At 51.0% G+C, this 15,658-nt stretch overlaps 1 protein-coding gene across 2 annotated transcripts in view; it reads left to right on the top strand.

Annotated features, from left to right (window-relative positions):
• The window catches only part of ntn2 (netrin 2), a 41,976-nt gene that overhangs the window by 9,551 nt on the left and 16,767 nt on the right, over positions 1–15,658 (top strand). For both annotated transcript variants that reach the window (XM_056430295.1, XM_056430294.1), the window contains exon 2: positions 6,436–7,638. In XM_056430295.1, the coding sequence (XP_056286270.1) occupies positions 6,588–7,638 (1,051 nt within the window). In that variant the 5' untranslated portion in view covers positions 6,436–6,587. The remainder of the gene's footprint in view (positions 1–6,435; positions 7,639–15,658) is intronic.

Raw genomic sequence — 15,658 nt, 5'->3', positions numbered from 1 at the left:
CTACCAATCTCTCACCTGTCCTCTCCCCCCCCCCATCCCGAGAAAAGGTTTTTTGCCTTTTGCCTTAATTGATTCTATTCTATATTATCAATGTCTCTCTCCTACACAGGCCACTCACACTCCCTTCAAAGTGGCTTGTTTTAACCTCTCCTGAAAAAGCCTGGATCCCATCCAGTTGGGCCTAAACTACAGACCGATCTCTCTAACCTCTCCTCTCTCAAGAGATTTTGAGAAAGTGGTCAAAATCAGTTGTGCGACTTTCTACATCATAATAGTTTATTTGAGAAATTTCAATCACATTACAAAATGAAACCCACACAAATGACCCTTAAAGGCAGAGAACACCAGACCTCTCTGCCACTGGTGGAAAGACTCCTCCTGTCTTTAGACCTTGACCATGACATCCGACTCCTGTGACTGTTGGAGCAGTCCTTTTTCAGAGACTGGAGCAGTCATTTTTTGAACACATTACTAATTTGATTTAAGTTATTTGGCATTGTACGAATCGCACCATTTTTAACCATGTGCCTCAGTCACGTCGTGCACCCACCAATATTGTCAATTTTATTTACCTTTATTGTTGCTGAATTTATTTTTTCTATATGCTTCCTTTTGGGCAATATTACATTATTATGTTAAACTAACTCAACATTACTATGCAGATGCAACCAACACTACCAATATCAAAAAACCAGAAACAACATAAAAACAATAACAAAAAAATGGATGATCTGCAAAAAATTGATAAAAAACAACTGCAAAAATTTAAAATTAATCCAAACTGAGCATTTCAAATCAGTATTATCTGGTGAAGAGATCAATTGTACGTCATGATGTGGATTCTGTAAACACTGGCTCTATCTTGATCCCTTGATCGCCTTTCTGTCCTTTAACTTTGAATCTCATCTACTGGACGGACACAAAAATCTTAATATTTCAAAATCATCTTCATCTCAGGCAAAAAGATGCAAAAAAAAATCAATCTTGTCTCAAAAAGATGACTGGAAAACTGCACTGAGCGTTTAGCAGGCTTACTGCATAAACTGCTCTCATCCCGCTCTAATCTCTCCAAATGCTCTCTTAGTCTCACTAAAACCAAGAAAGAAATCACATCACTTCTCTCAGAAAAAACCTGCACTAGCTGCATCTCACCTGCACTAAACACAACTGCAATCACCTGTGTAAATCAGAATCACTTTTAAAGTTCTTCTCTTATCCTTCAAGGAGGATTACTTGCTTTGCATTGCTCATCTGAGCTACGTGTTTAACTATACACTCACTAGAGAGCTAACTAAACTAAATGCCTAGGACTTAAAAAAAGTAGTTAGGTTAAAAAAGTTGGTTAGCAGCAGCAGCTTTTTATTATCCGGAGGCACCAGCTTCAGCCACCAGTCCGAGTCAGGAGGCAGACACAGTCACCTCTTTTGAAGAGAGACCTTCCCTGACAGTTTGACAGTTAGGGCTGTGAGAGGTTTGCCTGGTCCAGCCTCTAGGCTTATTGCTGCCGCTGGAATATTTAGGGGGGTGGTAGGATGCATCTTTTTCTTTTCTTCCTTTTCTTCTTTCATCATGATGATCTCTCTCAATCAATCGCTACTAACTTACTTTCTTCCTTTTTTTTTTTTTCTCCTTCTCCATGGTCATCGGACCCCCCTATGAGACGGCTATCCCATCTCCTGATCTCTGGGATGGCCTGCCTCCTGCTCTCTCATGACTACGCCCCTGTTCCTGAGACGCCGCCCTCCCCTCCTCCCCAATCTGCCTGATGGATCGGATGGTGGTCTATCATCGTGGAATATGCCTACTATGAACTATTTACACTCTTCATCATATCATTGAATGTATTTTAACTCTAAATCTGTCCTTCTGTACACATTACATTCATTCTGTCCATCTAGGGAGGGATCCTCCTCTGTTGCTCTCTCTCCTCCTCTTTCTTCCTTTTTTGAAGGATTGTTGGTTATTTGAGTTTTTGGTGGTCCGTTGTGTTTTTTTGGGGGAGGATGATGATGTTTGTAAGAAGCTAAAGCAGACAAATTTGTAATTTGTGAAATTGGGCTATACAAATAAACTGAATTGAATTGAATCATTTCATGTAATACTCTTCCTCTCGCCCTGCATCGGCTACCTTCTCTCAGACCATTGACGGCCTCGTTTGTCTTTGAGGCGAAACTTCTCCTGCAGGAATCTTCCGCATGTGTTCCTCCGTTCCCACACTGCGGCCGCATTACTGACGGGCAGATTATTCAACGCCGCAGTAGCGTAGCCGTATAGCACGTCGCCACAAGTACATTTTCCTCGCCATTAATCCACAGAGGAATGTTGCAGTGATGGATGGCCGATGCCGTTGGCTCCTGCGGCAGCTCGGCCACCGGGGGGCGAGCGGTGTGTCGAGGCGTGTGTCTCTTTTAACGACGCTTTACGGGATCTAAATGTGGACAAGTCGCAATATGGGAATGAAAACTCTGATTGGAAGTTGATATCCCTCGTTTATGAGAGGAATAGTTTGTGCCCCCCCCCCCCACTCGGCAGCCCTTCTGTGTGCTGTTCATGGTCTTCTTCAGACAGACGCCTGCAGCTGTTGCTCCTTTAAGCACGTTTAGTGGAAGACGATGTCCCCCCCCCCCCCCTTGTTAAACACGCCGGCGACGCTCAAAGCGAAGAGTTTCCTCCCTGGAACCGATTCCTGGTTCAAAAGGTCAGCGAGCTGCTCGCCGCTGTGCTGCCATCCTGGCGACGCCGTCGGTGGCGAGCTCGTTTCTCTAATAGAGACCCGCGCCAGAGCGCCGCGCTGCTGCAGCGTTTTGACTCTCGCTGCGAGGCGATGGCGTCCGATCAGAGGAATGAAACCGCGCGTCGCTGTTCTCTCTCTGTTTAGCCGACGCGCTCGTCTGACAGCACCAGACCCCGCGAGAACCTCCCAGCAGGCCCGGCGGCACACGGGCCGCACCATATTTAGTCATCCAGAGTCCAGACGCCAATGCAGTCCTCCACCTCTATCTGTCTCCTCTGTTTCTCTCTCCACCCCCCCCTCTCATTCCCTCGATCCGTCACTTTCCCTCTCTCTCTCTCTCTCTCTCATCCCCCCCTCTCATTCCCTCGATCCGTCACTTTCCCTCTCTCTCTCTCTCTCTCCATCTCCCCCCCCTCTCATTCCCTCGATCCATCACTTTCCCCCTCTCTCTCCATCTCCCCCCTCTCATTCCCTCGATCCGTCACTTTCCCTCTCTCTCTCTCCATCTCCCCCCCCTCTCATTCCCTCGATCCGTCACTTTCCTCTCTCTCTCTCTCCCCCTCTCATTCCCTCGATCCGTCACTTTCCTCTCTCTCCATCTCCCCTCTCATTCCCTCGATCCGTCACTTTCCTCTCTCTCTCTCTCCATCTCCCCCCCCTCTCATTCCCTCGATCCGTCACTTTCCCTCTCTCTCTCTCCATCTCCCCCCCCCTCTCATTCCCTCGATCCGTCACTTTCCCTCTCTCTCCATCTCCCCCCTCTCATTCCCTCGATCCGTCACTTTCCTCTCTCTCTCTCCATCCCCCCTCTCATTCCCTCGATCCGTCACTTTCCTCTCTCTCTTCCCCTCTCATTCCCTCGATCCGTCACTTTCCCTCTCTCTCTCTCTCTCTCTCCATCTCCCCCTCTCATTCCCTCGATCCGTCACTTTCCCTCTCTCTCCATCTCCCCCCTCTCATTCCCTCGATCCGTCACTTTCCCTCTCTCTCTCTCTCCCCCTCTCATTCCCTCGATCCGTCACTTTCCTCTCTCTCTCTCTCCCCCTCTCATTCCCTCGATCCGTCACTTTCCCTCTCTCTCTCTCTCTCATCCCCCTCTCATTCCCTCGATCCGTCACTTTCCCTCTCTCTCTCTCTCTCCCCCTCTCATTCCCTCGATCCGTCACTTTCCCTCTCTCTCTCTCTCTCCATCTCCCCCCCCTCTCATTCCCTCGATCCGTCACTTTCCCTCTCTCTCTCTCCATCCCCCCCTCTCATTCCCTCGATCCGTCACTTTCCCTCTCTCTCTCATCCCCCCCCTCTCATTCCCTCGATCCGTCACTTTCCCTCTCTCTCTCTCTTCCCCCCTCTCTCATACCCTCGATCCGTCACTTTCCCTCTCTCTCCATCTCCCCGCCCTCTCATTCCCTCGATCCGTCACTTTCCCTCTCTCTCCATCTCCCCCCCCTCTCATTCCCTCGATCCGTCACTTTCCCTCTCTCTCTCTCTCTCCATCCCCCCCTCTCATTCCCTCGATCCGTCACTTTCCCTCTCTCTCTCTCTCTCCACCCCCCCTCCCATACCCTCGATCCGTCACTTTCCCTCTCTCTCTCCATCTCCCCCCCCTCTCATTCCCTCGATCCGTCACTTTCCCTCTCTCTCTCTCCGACGGCTTCCATTCGTCTCCGTCCCGCTCGCCCCTCCATCGAGTCCCTTCTGCTTCATCACTGTCGTGCCCCTCGCCGTTTCTCTCCCCCTCTCGTGTTCCTCTTTTAGTTCTCATCTTCTGAAACTCTTCCTCCCTTCAGCCCGTTTGTCCTCTTTTTTCAGTCTCTTAACTCTGTCAAGTAGATTCTTGCCTTAAAAATAACAAAGAAACTCTTGAACTTTGTCTCCCTCAACAACATGCCCATCAACGACTAAGTCTCAAGACATCCCTCTCTTCCCCCCCTCACCTGTCATCATTCTCTACCCCCCCCCCCTCCCACAGCCTCCCCACTGTCTCTTTTCTTGGATGAACACGCTGCTGATGGAAGCGGGGCTCGGATGCTAATGACTTGCTAATTCTCTCAGCCTCTCCATGCCCTCCCCGGTGGGCGTCGGGCCGCCAGCTTCACCCGGCCAGCCTTTTGATGGAGTGCCTGGGCTGCTGAGCCCCTCCTGGTCGCCCACTGACCTCCCGTCCTCAGACGCATTGATCACGGCCGACTCTCCCTCCAATCATTATGAGCTGGCCCATTGCGTTGAGATCTATTTTTCACATGTTACATATTGTAATAGTAATGGTTTTTTTTTCAATAATGCTGAAAAGTCGGGAAATATATATATACGTATCTCTTTATCCTAAGTTTAGTTAAAAAAATGAAGTAGGAAAGTTTGAAAAGACATCTTAAATTGTCTTCTGTTTTCTAGGATTGACATAAGAAGCAGTCGTACTTCCACTTGTTTCTTGTCTTTTGTGCTCCGTATAATTCCCTCACACTATTTCCCTTTAACAGCCTGTGGTTGAGAAGAGGCCACATGGCTGGGTTTAAGCACTGGAGCACAGAGGAGGGCTCCTATTTGCCAGGCCACTGGGCCCTTTTCGAGGGTTGCTAGCTCAGGACCCCTCGCATAAGAAAAGAACCAAACTTTTGTTTTTCCGACTCCTCTTAAATCCGTCTGCCTGCCCTCCCCGCTCTGAAGTGGAGACAGAGGCGGCCTTTTGTTCTACCGAGATGAAGAGGGCCGCTGTAGCGTAGGAGGGGAGGCTGAGGGTGAGGAGGTGGGTGGGATTCATTGTCATTGAATAAATACCTTGCCAAGAGGGTCGGGGTGGCTTCTCAACCCCTCAGCTGTCTGTTCTCACATGGGGGCTCCATGGAGTTGACACCCAGGGAAGTAAAAAGGGGATTAGGGAAGGAAAAGCTTTGGGCTATAAACATCTCTTTCTCTGTCGTATTCCACCCCACCTCCCACCTCAATCCCTCTTTGGGACCGAGAGGCCCCTCGTCTCGCTGCGAGCATGAATGATGTCATCCAGGTACCATATCTTGACCCAGAGATTTAGAAAGACTTGAATGGGGTCTCATAGCCTCAGTTTTCTTTCCAATGCAGAGAATAATCCTCACTTTTGGTGAATAATCCGGTCCAGTGAATGAACATAATGCCGTCTCCTCCAAGGTCGGCCGGTGGAACAATGGTGTCGCTACGGTTCATTTCCTGTCAAATGCACTGCAAAAACCAGTAAGAGCTTAAAAGTAGAGCCATGTCTTCATATACAGAAATAGTTCCCTTTTTGATTGTTATCTGGACACTCTCTCAAAGCAGAGGTTGGGCCGGGGTCACCCACGGTCCACTGCTCTGCAGCGTGACCAGGGATTAGAGGGTGACTCCTGCCACGCTGCTCAGGCATGACCACAAGGCCCGGCCGGTTCTGACCTGAATGGAAGTGCTGAATGAGAGGCCGGCATTAAAATTCAGGATGCAGTCAGTTGCAGCCACTAATGTCTCTCTTTAAATGGTCACATCCTTTCTCCCCCCTGTCTCCTCTTGACAGGCTTTTAGTCCGTGAGAACAGTCACTGGTAACTGTACAGTACAAAAGGCAAGATTACATTTCCTTTCTCAGGGCCAATGTGATTTGATTTTTGAAGATACCTAAGATCAGCGTCACTATCTTATGCCCTATTCTGGTAAAAGTCTCTGACGTTGACCTTTTGTGTTTGTTTCTCTCTCTTACAGGAAGGACTCTGCAGTGAAGGGTCTTCCACCGACAATCACACACACACACCGGGGGAAGTCACACACACGCACTCTTGGTTACACACGCCGAGACGCATCCGTGCAGACACACACACACACACACACACTCGCACGCAGGACCCCTGAGCAGGATGAGGCAACCCTGGAGGTGCCTGCTGGCCCTGTGCCTCCTGGCGTGCTGGGCTTCCGCCCACAGCGTCGCCAATCCCTTCGCGGGGCAGCAGACCCCGCCGGACCCTTGCTACGACGACACCGGCGCGGCCCGCCGCTGCATCCCCGAGTTCATCAACGCCGCCTTCGGCCAGGACGTGGCGGTGTCCAGCGCGTGCGGCCGGCCTCCGTCGCGCTCCTGCAGCGCGGTGGAGCGCGGCGACCAGCGGCCCTCGGTGCGCACGTGCCAGATCTGCGACGCGGCCGACCCTCGCCGCGCCCGCCCCGCCGCCTACCTCACCGACCTGAACTCGGCGCACAACCTCACCTGCTGGCAGTCGGAGAACCTGAACACCTCGCCGCACAACGTGACCCTCACCCTGTCCCTCGGCAAGAAGTTTGAGATCACGTACGTCAGCCTGCAGTTCTGTTCCCCGCGGCCCGAGTCCCTGGCCATACACAAGAGCATGGACTACGGCAAGACCTGGGTGCCCTACCAGTTCTACTCCTCCCAGTGCCGCCGCATGTACAACCGGCCCAACAAAGCATCCATCACCAAGCAGAACGAGCAGGAGGCCCTGTGCACCGACGGCCACACCGACCTCTACCCGCTGTCCGGAGGACTCATCGCCTTCAGCACGCTGGACGGACGGCCCTCCGGCAAAGACTTTGACAACAGCCCCGTCCTCCAGGACTGGGTGACGGTCACTGACATCCGCGTGGTCCTCAGCCGGCCCCAGATGCCCCGGGAGCTGGGGCCGGGGGCCGGAAGCAACGGCGGCGGGAGGGACGACGACCCCGTGGCGGTGACAACGACGCTGCCGACTTATTTCTATGCGGCGGGAGACTTCCAGGTGGGTGGGAGGTGCAAATGCAACGGACACGGCTCGCGCTGTCTGAAAGACAAGGAAGGCAAACTGGTGTGTGACTGCAAGCACAACACCGAGGGACCCGAATGCGACCGCTGCAAGCCCTTTCACTACGACCGGCCCTGGCAGAGGGCCAATGCCCACGAGGCCAATGAGTGTCTGCGTAAGTCTCCCCGCTATCGCTCCTTCTTCATGTGCCTTCTAACATGTTTCAGTTGGTGTGAACATACTGTCGATTTATCTTCACCTGCAAACGATACAGACACTTTTACCAGTTTACATAGAGCACAAGAGATTTTCCCAGAGGACACGCAATGCATGAATAACCTCGTTGGAGAGATATCCGTTGGCCGTTCTGTGAATGTAATCTGTGGAAAGCCTTCTCCAGCCGCACGATTCTTAGCTCAATGAGTGCGTGGAAAATAAGAAATGACTTGTAGAGTCGTGACCTCTCCTCGCCCTCGAGATGAGGACGTCAATGTAAAAAAAACACGGCAAACAAATCTGATTTCTACCTGGGGAAAGAGAAGGAGTTGGAAAAAGAGGAGATTTAACTGGTGACCTGAGCTTGACTGGTCAGAGGGTTGATGAGGAGGCAGAACACACGAGGCGAGGTGTTCTGGTAACACGCCGCGGTCGAGCTTTGACCTCTGGCAGCGTCTCTCAGAACACCGGGCCGTCCTCTCCCGTGCGTTTCCCATCAGCCCCGTCTGTTTCCCCTCCGCTCGCTTGAGAACGGCCCAGTGCTTAGAACAAAATCATGATTTCTGGACTCGACTCTTTTTCACGAGCGAGTCTAAACAGGGAGCGACAACAGCTCGAGTCGTTGGCACGGCGCTACGGCGAAGTCATCCAAGAATGTTTTTTGCCCGTGTCTTTGGCTTCACCGCAAGACATGCTCCGTACAGTCACCCGACGTCCTCTGAGCGCACGCCAAGTCAAGTTACAGCCATTTCTCTGGCCATTGATGTTACTGTAAATGGATTACATTTGCACTGCATTAGGCGTTAATGTGATATAAGGTGTGTGTATATTAATTTAATGGATACAGCAAGGTTTAGCCGTGTCTTCAGCAGGAATACGCTCTCTACGATGTGGATGTTCCTCTGGTGGTCATTTTAACAGCATTTTTGTGGTAGTTTAAATAGACATAGGTGGAACTTAATTCAGGTCAATTTTGCTTGTCATAAAAATGTGTTAGCGTAGGGAAAATAAAACCATTTTAGAAACCACTGTCCCCATTCTAACCTTTCCCCGTAAGGAAATCAAATTACAGCCGGAGAGAGAGAAAAAAACCCAGGAGCAGAACATTGAAAAACAGTGTTTTTTGAACATGTTATAATTGCCCTCTGAGCCGGCATTAGATCATATTCAGCATGAACGGTGACAGATCTGTTAAACGGAGACGGAGCCAGAGGAGCAACGCCAGCTTGACCTCGGACCGCCGGCCGAGCCAACGCTCCGCCCTCTGGCGCCTGAAACCTCTCAGGCCAACACCACCTGACTGTGGCTTCTCCTCTGCTTGACACCCTCACTTACTCAGCTTTCAGAGACGCACACACACACACACGCACACATTAAGCACCGAGCTCCTTCCACAACAATATCCTGTAAATCCCTCCCGTGTTTTCTTTCTTTGCACACGCCCACTTTCAAACGTCCCGTAGCTTGTTTCCGAAATGTTCCACCCGTTCCCCGTGGAGCTCTTCTCGGCAGGATTAATATGTCACTTCCATCCACATTTCCTGGACTAAACAGTCTGGCTGCGCCGGCCAACTCCGATGACCTAATCCCAGTGTTGATACGGGGCCGTCGAAGCCTTTTGCAAGTTGCACGCTCTACCTGATCTCACATCCGGACGAGCCCAAAGAGTCCGTCCCCGATGTTCTGTTCCAAAGGCCTCTTTACAGTTTATTCCCTAGAACTGGTTCCAGCATATCCTCAGAAGCAGCACGGCCTTTAAAAAAAAGTCTCCCCGGTGTAAATGAAAACCCGTTTCTTAAAATGCGTCCCTCGTTGATTCCTCCGCCTTCTTTCCTCTGATGCGGCGCACAAAAGAAAGCCGCCTTGGCAGCGAGTTGGAAGTATTTATCCTTGGCAAAAGTGCAAGAGCGGCGCGTCGCGGACTCGAGGAGTCTCTAAGGTGCCACGTGAGGCCCCTGAGGCCCCGTGGGCGTTGGGGTTAAAGGTCGGGCCTGAAGGGGCCCGACTGAGATCAGGCTGCTTTTGTGCGGTCGTGACGGGGTTAAGCTGACGGGGAGATGGCTTGTGGGTAATGAGGTATTCAGAGCGGCAGACGTAGAGCGACTCCATCGCCGTGTCCCGGCTCAGTCGGTCCCGGTGCCCGGGAGCCGAGCTCACGCTTCCTCACACGTTGCTGTGAAGCTTCACGTTCCCCCCCCCCCCCCCCCCCCAGGAGTCTGCACTGTAATCTGCGGGAGCATCGATTCCAACGGGCCGGTCGGATGTCAGCCGGTCTTTCCTAAATGTCTGCCGTGCGCCGAGCCGACATCACTGGACGCTCTTGGCAGGCGAGCGCGTCGTCTCCAGACGCCGCCTCTCGCCACGAGTTCTGCCTCTTTAATCGTAGGTTCTGACATGGCGAGTCCAAAGGGGAACGAGTGATATGATATTGTGTTTCCTTTCAAATGAAATCCATCAACCCGAGAAGTGTTCAGCGTGGACCCTCTTTACAGCCGTCCATGTCGCCGCCTGAAGGAAAGTCACACAATGTGGATTTCACGGCCAACAAGTTATTTCTATAATATTTGTGATTAGAGTCTTCCAAGCTAATGAAATGGAGGCAGAGCAACACGACTGGAGTCGAAAAGCCTCGTCACACGAGCCTCAGACCTTTAGTGGGGGCTTGTGGTTTGGGGGGCTCAGCCTCGTTTTTTGGAAACTATTCTACTACTATAGCTGGAATTAAGGGGAATTTGACAGATGGGTTTCTTAGGGAACGCTGTGTGTGTGTGTGTGTCTAACACATGTTCAGGAACATGACTCCTAAGCCCTCAGATCTGTACAGAGCTGTGGAAACTCTGAAGACCACAGAAGCACAAACTCTCTTTAAAAAAAAAAAAATACTTTCTCTCCTTATTTCTCTTCCCAATGAGGGGCAGATGGGTTTTTGATGCCGATTTTAGAATTTCAAAAAAAGGCCTCCAGCCTCTCTCACAATTTCTGTTTGGGTTTGTGTTCCTCCAGCTCACCGCCGTCGGGCCTTTTGGACTTCACTGCTTTGAATGTAAAAGTGTTTTTTAAAAAGAAACCTCCTGTGCTTTTAAATAATTACACAGCAGAGGAATGTTATTCTAAAATCAACAGCCGTATGAAATGATGCCTCTGGAGCGGTTAGCGTGAGACGCCGGGCAGCAAGCACGAGGTGTGTGTGAGCGTTGTTGTCTGTGTGTGCGTTTGAACCAAGAGTAACCTCCTCTTATCCTGCTTGGCCACCAGGGTGTTGTCCACTTGACCGGTTTGTCCTGCAGCTCGTTGCGTTTCTTCCCTCTGTTGGTCCTCGGCCCCCCGGCCCCCCGGCCCTCTGACGCCCCCGTGACGCTCTGTGGCGAGCCGGGAACACGCTGAGGCAAACGTTAAGGACAGCAGAGTGTCGAGTAACAACGCCGATGTCAGCCGGGTTAAAGCGCTGGATCACTCCGAAAGGCTGTGAGCGTGTGTGTGTGTGTGCGTGTGTGTGTGTGTGCATCTCCTTGCATTTGTGCATTAGCGAGAGATGCGTGTAACCTAGCAGTGCGATGTGGCGTTTCATCCCCGCGCCAAAGCCCACCATGCTCCCCCCCCCCCCCCCCCCCCAGATGGTAGCAATCACCTCTGAGGTGCCCGTCACCGCCCCCCCCCCCCCCCTCTTCCTCTCCCTCTCGATCCTTTATGTAACCGACTCTCGTCAAAGGCTAACCCCTCCGCTTGACGTTTTCCCTTCTGCCTCCTCTTCTTTTATTTCATGTAGATTCACTCTTCTCCTTTTTTCTTTACCCTTCTCTTCCTTCTCTGGTTGAAAGTCCCCGTGTTTTCCGGTAATGGCTTCTCTTCTCCTCTCATGCTGTCGCAGGCCTCTGATCCGCTGCCTGAGAACACATGTGTGGTTTTGCTGGTGGCAGCAAAATTCAGAGGCTGTGAGGAGAAAATATCTGTTTGTTTTTTTAACAATGAGTGTGTGATAATTGCTTTGCTCCCTTTAACTGTGGTTAGTCTGACGGGGGCTGACACGCCCCGAGGTCATTGTAGTCCAAGTTTAAAGGTCTTCAGTGGCAGTTTAATATAAATATATATGTATGTATATATGTATGTATATGTATATATGTATGTATATATATATATATATATATACGTGTGTGTATATATATATAATATATGTGTATATATACATATATATACATATACATATATGTGTAGATATATATGTATATACATATATATATATATAACGCCTACATTATTTCCCGACTAATTAAAGGGGCACTCCGCCATATTATGCCCTCTGAGAAAAAGACTCTAATGATGTCATCAGGGTAATCTCGAATTGGTCTGATTTCAAATAAAAAGATGCCGTGGTGTGTGTCACCGGAGAGCCCAGCTTCTTTCTCTTCTCCTCACTTTAACCTCTGACCTCTAACCGCTCCGGGTGGCCAACGGACTCGTTGGCTTCCTGTGAGTCACACGCTGAACGGAGACGAACATTAGGATCTGTTTTTTTTTTCTCCTGTCATTTCTGGCCGCAGTGGTGATTTTCCACAGCGGGTTCCATCTGTCACTTTCTATTTGTGAACCCGCCCCGGCGGAGCGTGCATCTGTTTTACCTTTTCGGTTCGGGCCTGATTCGCCGTGATAATTTGATTGCGCAACAGTCGTCCACTTTTGCTCTCCTTTTGATCCGACTGCAGGAAGAAGAAAAAAGAGCAAGCGAGGCAGACGGAGAGGGAGGGGGGGGGAGACAGATAACAGTGTTTAGATGTGGGGAAGTGGACCGGAGAGAGGGAACAGAGCTCGAGACTCAACTCACCCCCCCCCCCACACACACACACACACACACACACACACACATGGCAACCCTCCAGCCTAATCTCGTTAAAATCTTTCTTTGCCTGATGCCATCCAGAGAGAGAGAAACGGGAGATGGAGGAAAGGATGGACGAGAGGGGGGGGGGGCGCGCGTTGGGTCTGAGTGAAAGACGAGGAAGAGGAGCAAAGTGCCACTGAAGGGCCTTGGTTCCAGAAAGGAAGACGAGTTGTAGTTTCAGCTAAATCTTCGTCTCAGCTTGTTGTCTTAATGGAGCCGGCGGCTTCAAGTCTAGCTTTGGTTCACTTTATTTAGCTTCTTTTTTATTTGATCCATGTCATTTTATCAGAAGTTTCTACCACTTGAAGGTGTGTGTGTGTGTGTGTGCGCACACTGTAGACTGTCTTGGCTCTAATGAGGAGCTAATTAACCGGGTGTTCCCCCCCAGTGCCCTGAGCAGGTGGCTGGAGCAGCCAGGCGGAACTCAGCTCAAACACACACACACACACACACACACACACAGAGCAGAGCCTGTTTGGCCAGGCGGAGAGGTCACCCAAGGGGGGTGCAGCAGGTCGGCCCAGCAGGGGGGCGGTGGGCGAGCGGCCCCTTCGATTTTTCAAGAACCGATTTTAGCCGTGGGATTTTGGGTTCAGGCATCCAAAATCAATTTGCTGTGCATGCCGGCACGGCTTTGGTGGAGCTAATGGAAAAATGAGGTTAGATTTATCCCCGACATGTGGAGGGGAGCAGAGAGGCGCCGCTCTCCGCTAACACACTTGCATTTTATTTGTTTAGCGGCGTCTCCGCGGGCCGACCCGTCATCACGGAGCGGCCCGGCAGCGTCGGAGCACACGGACCCGCTGAGGAGAGACGAGCAGGCCACCTCACCTGAAGGGTCCCCTGACCTTACCTTTACATTTCTTCTTCTGTTTTGTTCCTGCAGTCAGATCCACAGCTAGAGGACGATATTGGATAAACACGAGACATTAACTCAGTTATTGCACCAAACTAGAATCTGGTGCCGTTCGTGGAGCGACTCTCCACTCTAATATTTTCCGAGGGGTTTCTTGCCATCCCCTCCTTTTGTATTTTGGTGTCGGCATCCCTCCGTTCGCCCGGCGCGCTGCTCGTGTTTGTTGTTTGATTTCCACGACAACGAGAGAATCCACATTTTCTGCATCCTCAGAATTGGCCTCTGACCCATAAAGGAGCCGCGCTCACCGGAGGACCGAGTTCCTCTGCCGTGACTCTCCACCGGCCGCAGAACCCGGCGCCGGGTTTGTTCCTTTTAACGGATAACAATTAGTGTGTGTGTTTTTTGTTTTTGCTGCACACTGATGCTTTGGTGTGTTAATGAATTGAAAAATGGCCTTCAACAGTGTAAAGTTATACCCGCTGAGCCTAATTTGGGTGAGTGGGGGAGTAGTGTGTGTGTGTGTTCACAAGCACTTCAAAACAAACCCATAAACATTCCAGGATCTTTGGGCAGCTGCAGCTCCGAGCTGAAGTTAACAGCATGTACGACATAGAACACACACACACACACACACACAGGAACACCTACCCACACCTACCAGAGTGCTTTTTGCTTATTTATTTCTCAGTCAACCTCAGATCACATTTTCATTTGAGTTTCCCCCCCCCCCCCCCCCCATATGTCAGACATCCCAAAGTGCTCTTTCCGTCTGACTCCTACCTGTCCGTCACTCGCCCGTCTGGCTGCTGTTAAGCCGTCCCGCTCCACATGCTCGACCGTTTAGCGGTCGGCTCGTGGAGCTTCTCGTCCTCCTCCAGACTTTGTTGGCCGATCTTGTTGCAAAGCGGAGAATCAGAAAGACGCCGCCGGTACTTCAAGATGTGATCCGTCGCTTTCATGTTCTGCTGCGAGGTGTTAATGGACACAAGTGCTCACAGCTGTGTGTGTGTTTGAGACGCTTGATCATAATCACAGCCCCCCCCCCCCCCCAGCCGCTCACCGGAGCGGGTGTGTGTTCTTTGTCACATTCCCTTCATAGGAAGTCGGGCACAGGCTCTGTAGTTGTATACACACACACACACACACAAACATAATTCTTCTCATCAGTTTGATGTTGTTATTTTTTCAGTTAAATAACTACTTTAGTTGTTTGTTTTTTTAAGCTTTCTCCAAAATGTATTCGGTATTCTGCACATCTGAAGTTTTCTCCGGGGTCGAAGGTCATGAGGGTGCAGCAAAACGTCCGGCGGTGCGTTCACACAAACGGCGCTGCCTCGATCGTGGACCTCCGTACGCGAAACGCTTTTTCATTAACTGCAGAATTCCATGCAAAGTGGGCCGAGTAATAACCAGATGGAGTTGGGAAACAGTCTGGGAATGTGCGCCCCCCACCCCCTTTTTTTCCAAGGTCTGAAATCAGGGAAAACTGGACCTCCCCTATAACCCGGTGCCAGGATTCCTCTTCAGAGGGATGGAGGTTAAATATCGTTCACCGCTCGCATATTACTTGCCGTATCGGTCCTCCTCCTCCTTCTCCTGCGAGGGAGAATGGAGTCGTTAGCGGTCGCTTCAGATCCTCTGCAAGCGGCTCGCCTCACGCTGGACGGGTCGCTGAGCTCAGTGGGACCGCAGTGCCGACCTTGACTGCAGCCGGAGGACATCTGTTCCCCGTTCCTCGTGGACGTTGTGATATTTCTATCCCAGTATTGCACACAGATTCACATAACAGCCTCACATTCCCTCAGTCTGTCTTCACTTCTCCCCATTGAGTCTTATTCTCCTCTGAACATCCATTGTTACAGCATCGTCTCGGTCACACTGCCGCCAGAATAATTAATATCACCGCTTCTATTGTTGAATCCGTCTTTGCCGTAACTTGTTTACATTTCGAGGAGAGCAGCTTTGCGTGTTTACTTTTTTTTCTAATGTATCCGCGGATAACTTTCGGATCTTTGAAGCCGGGGCCAAGCCTTCAGGTCTGACTCTGGTTTCACCAGCAGGGTCTGGATCCAACTTGTGTTACGCAAACAAGGAGGACAGCGTTCTCATTGGCCATCCCAACGCCGGAGAGGGGGAACGGACCTCACCGGCAATGTCGGCGCCGGTGAGGTCCGACGGTGGAGGAGTCGATGGAAAGACTCGTGAGGCAGAGACAAAATGGGCTGAATTCCAAGTGGAGCCGGG

The sequence above is a fragment of the Pseudoliparis swirei genome, chromosome 13 (genome assembly GCF_029220125.1).
Source record: "Pseudoliparis swirei isolate HS2019 ecotype Mariana Trench chromosome 13, NWPU_hadal_v1, whole genome shotgun sequence".
Lineage (NCBI taxonomy): Eukaryota > Metazoa > Chordata > Actinopteri > Perciformes > Liparidae > Pseudoliparis > Pseudoliparis swirei.
Note: the sequence above shows the minus strand (reverse complement) of the source record. Positions and strands in the feature narration are given on the sequence as shown.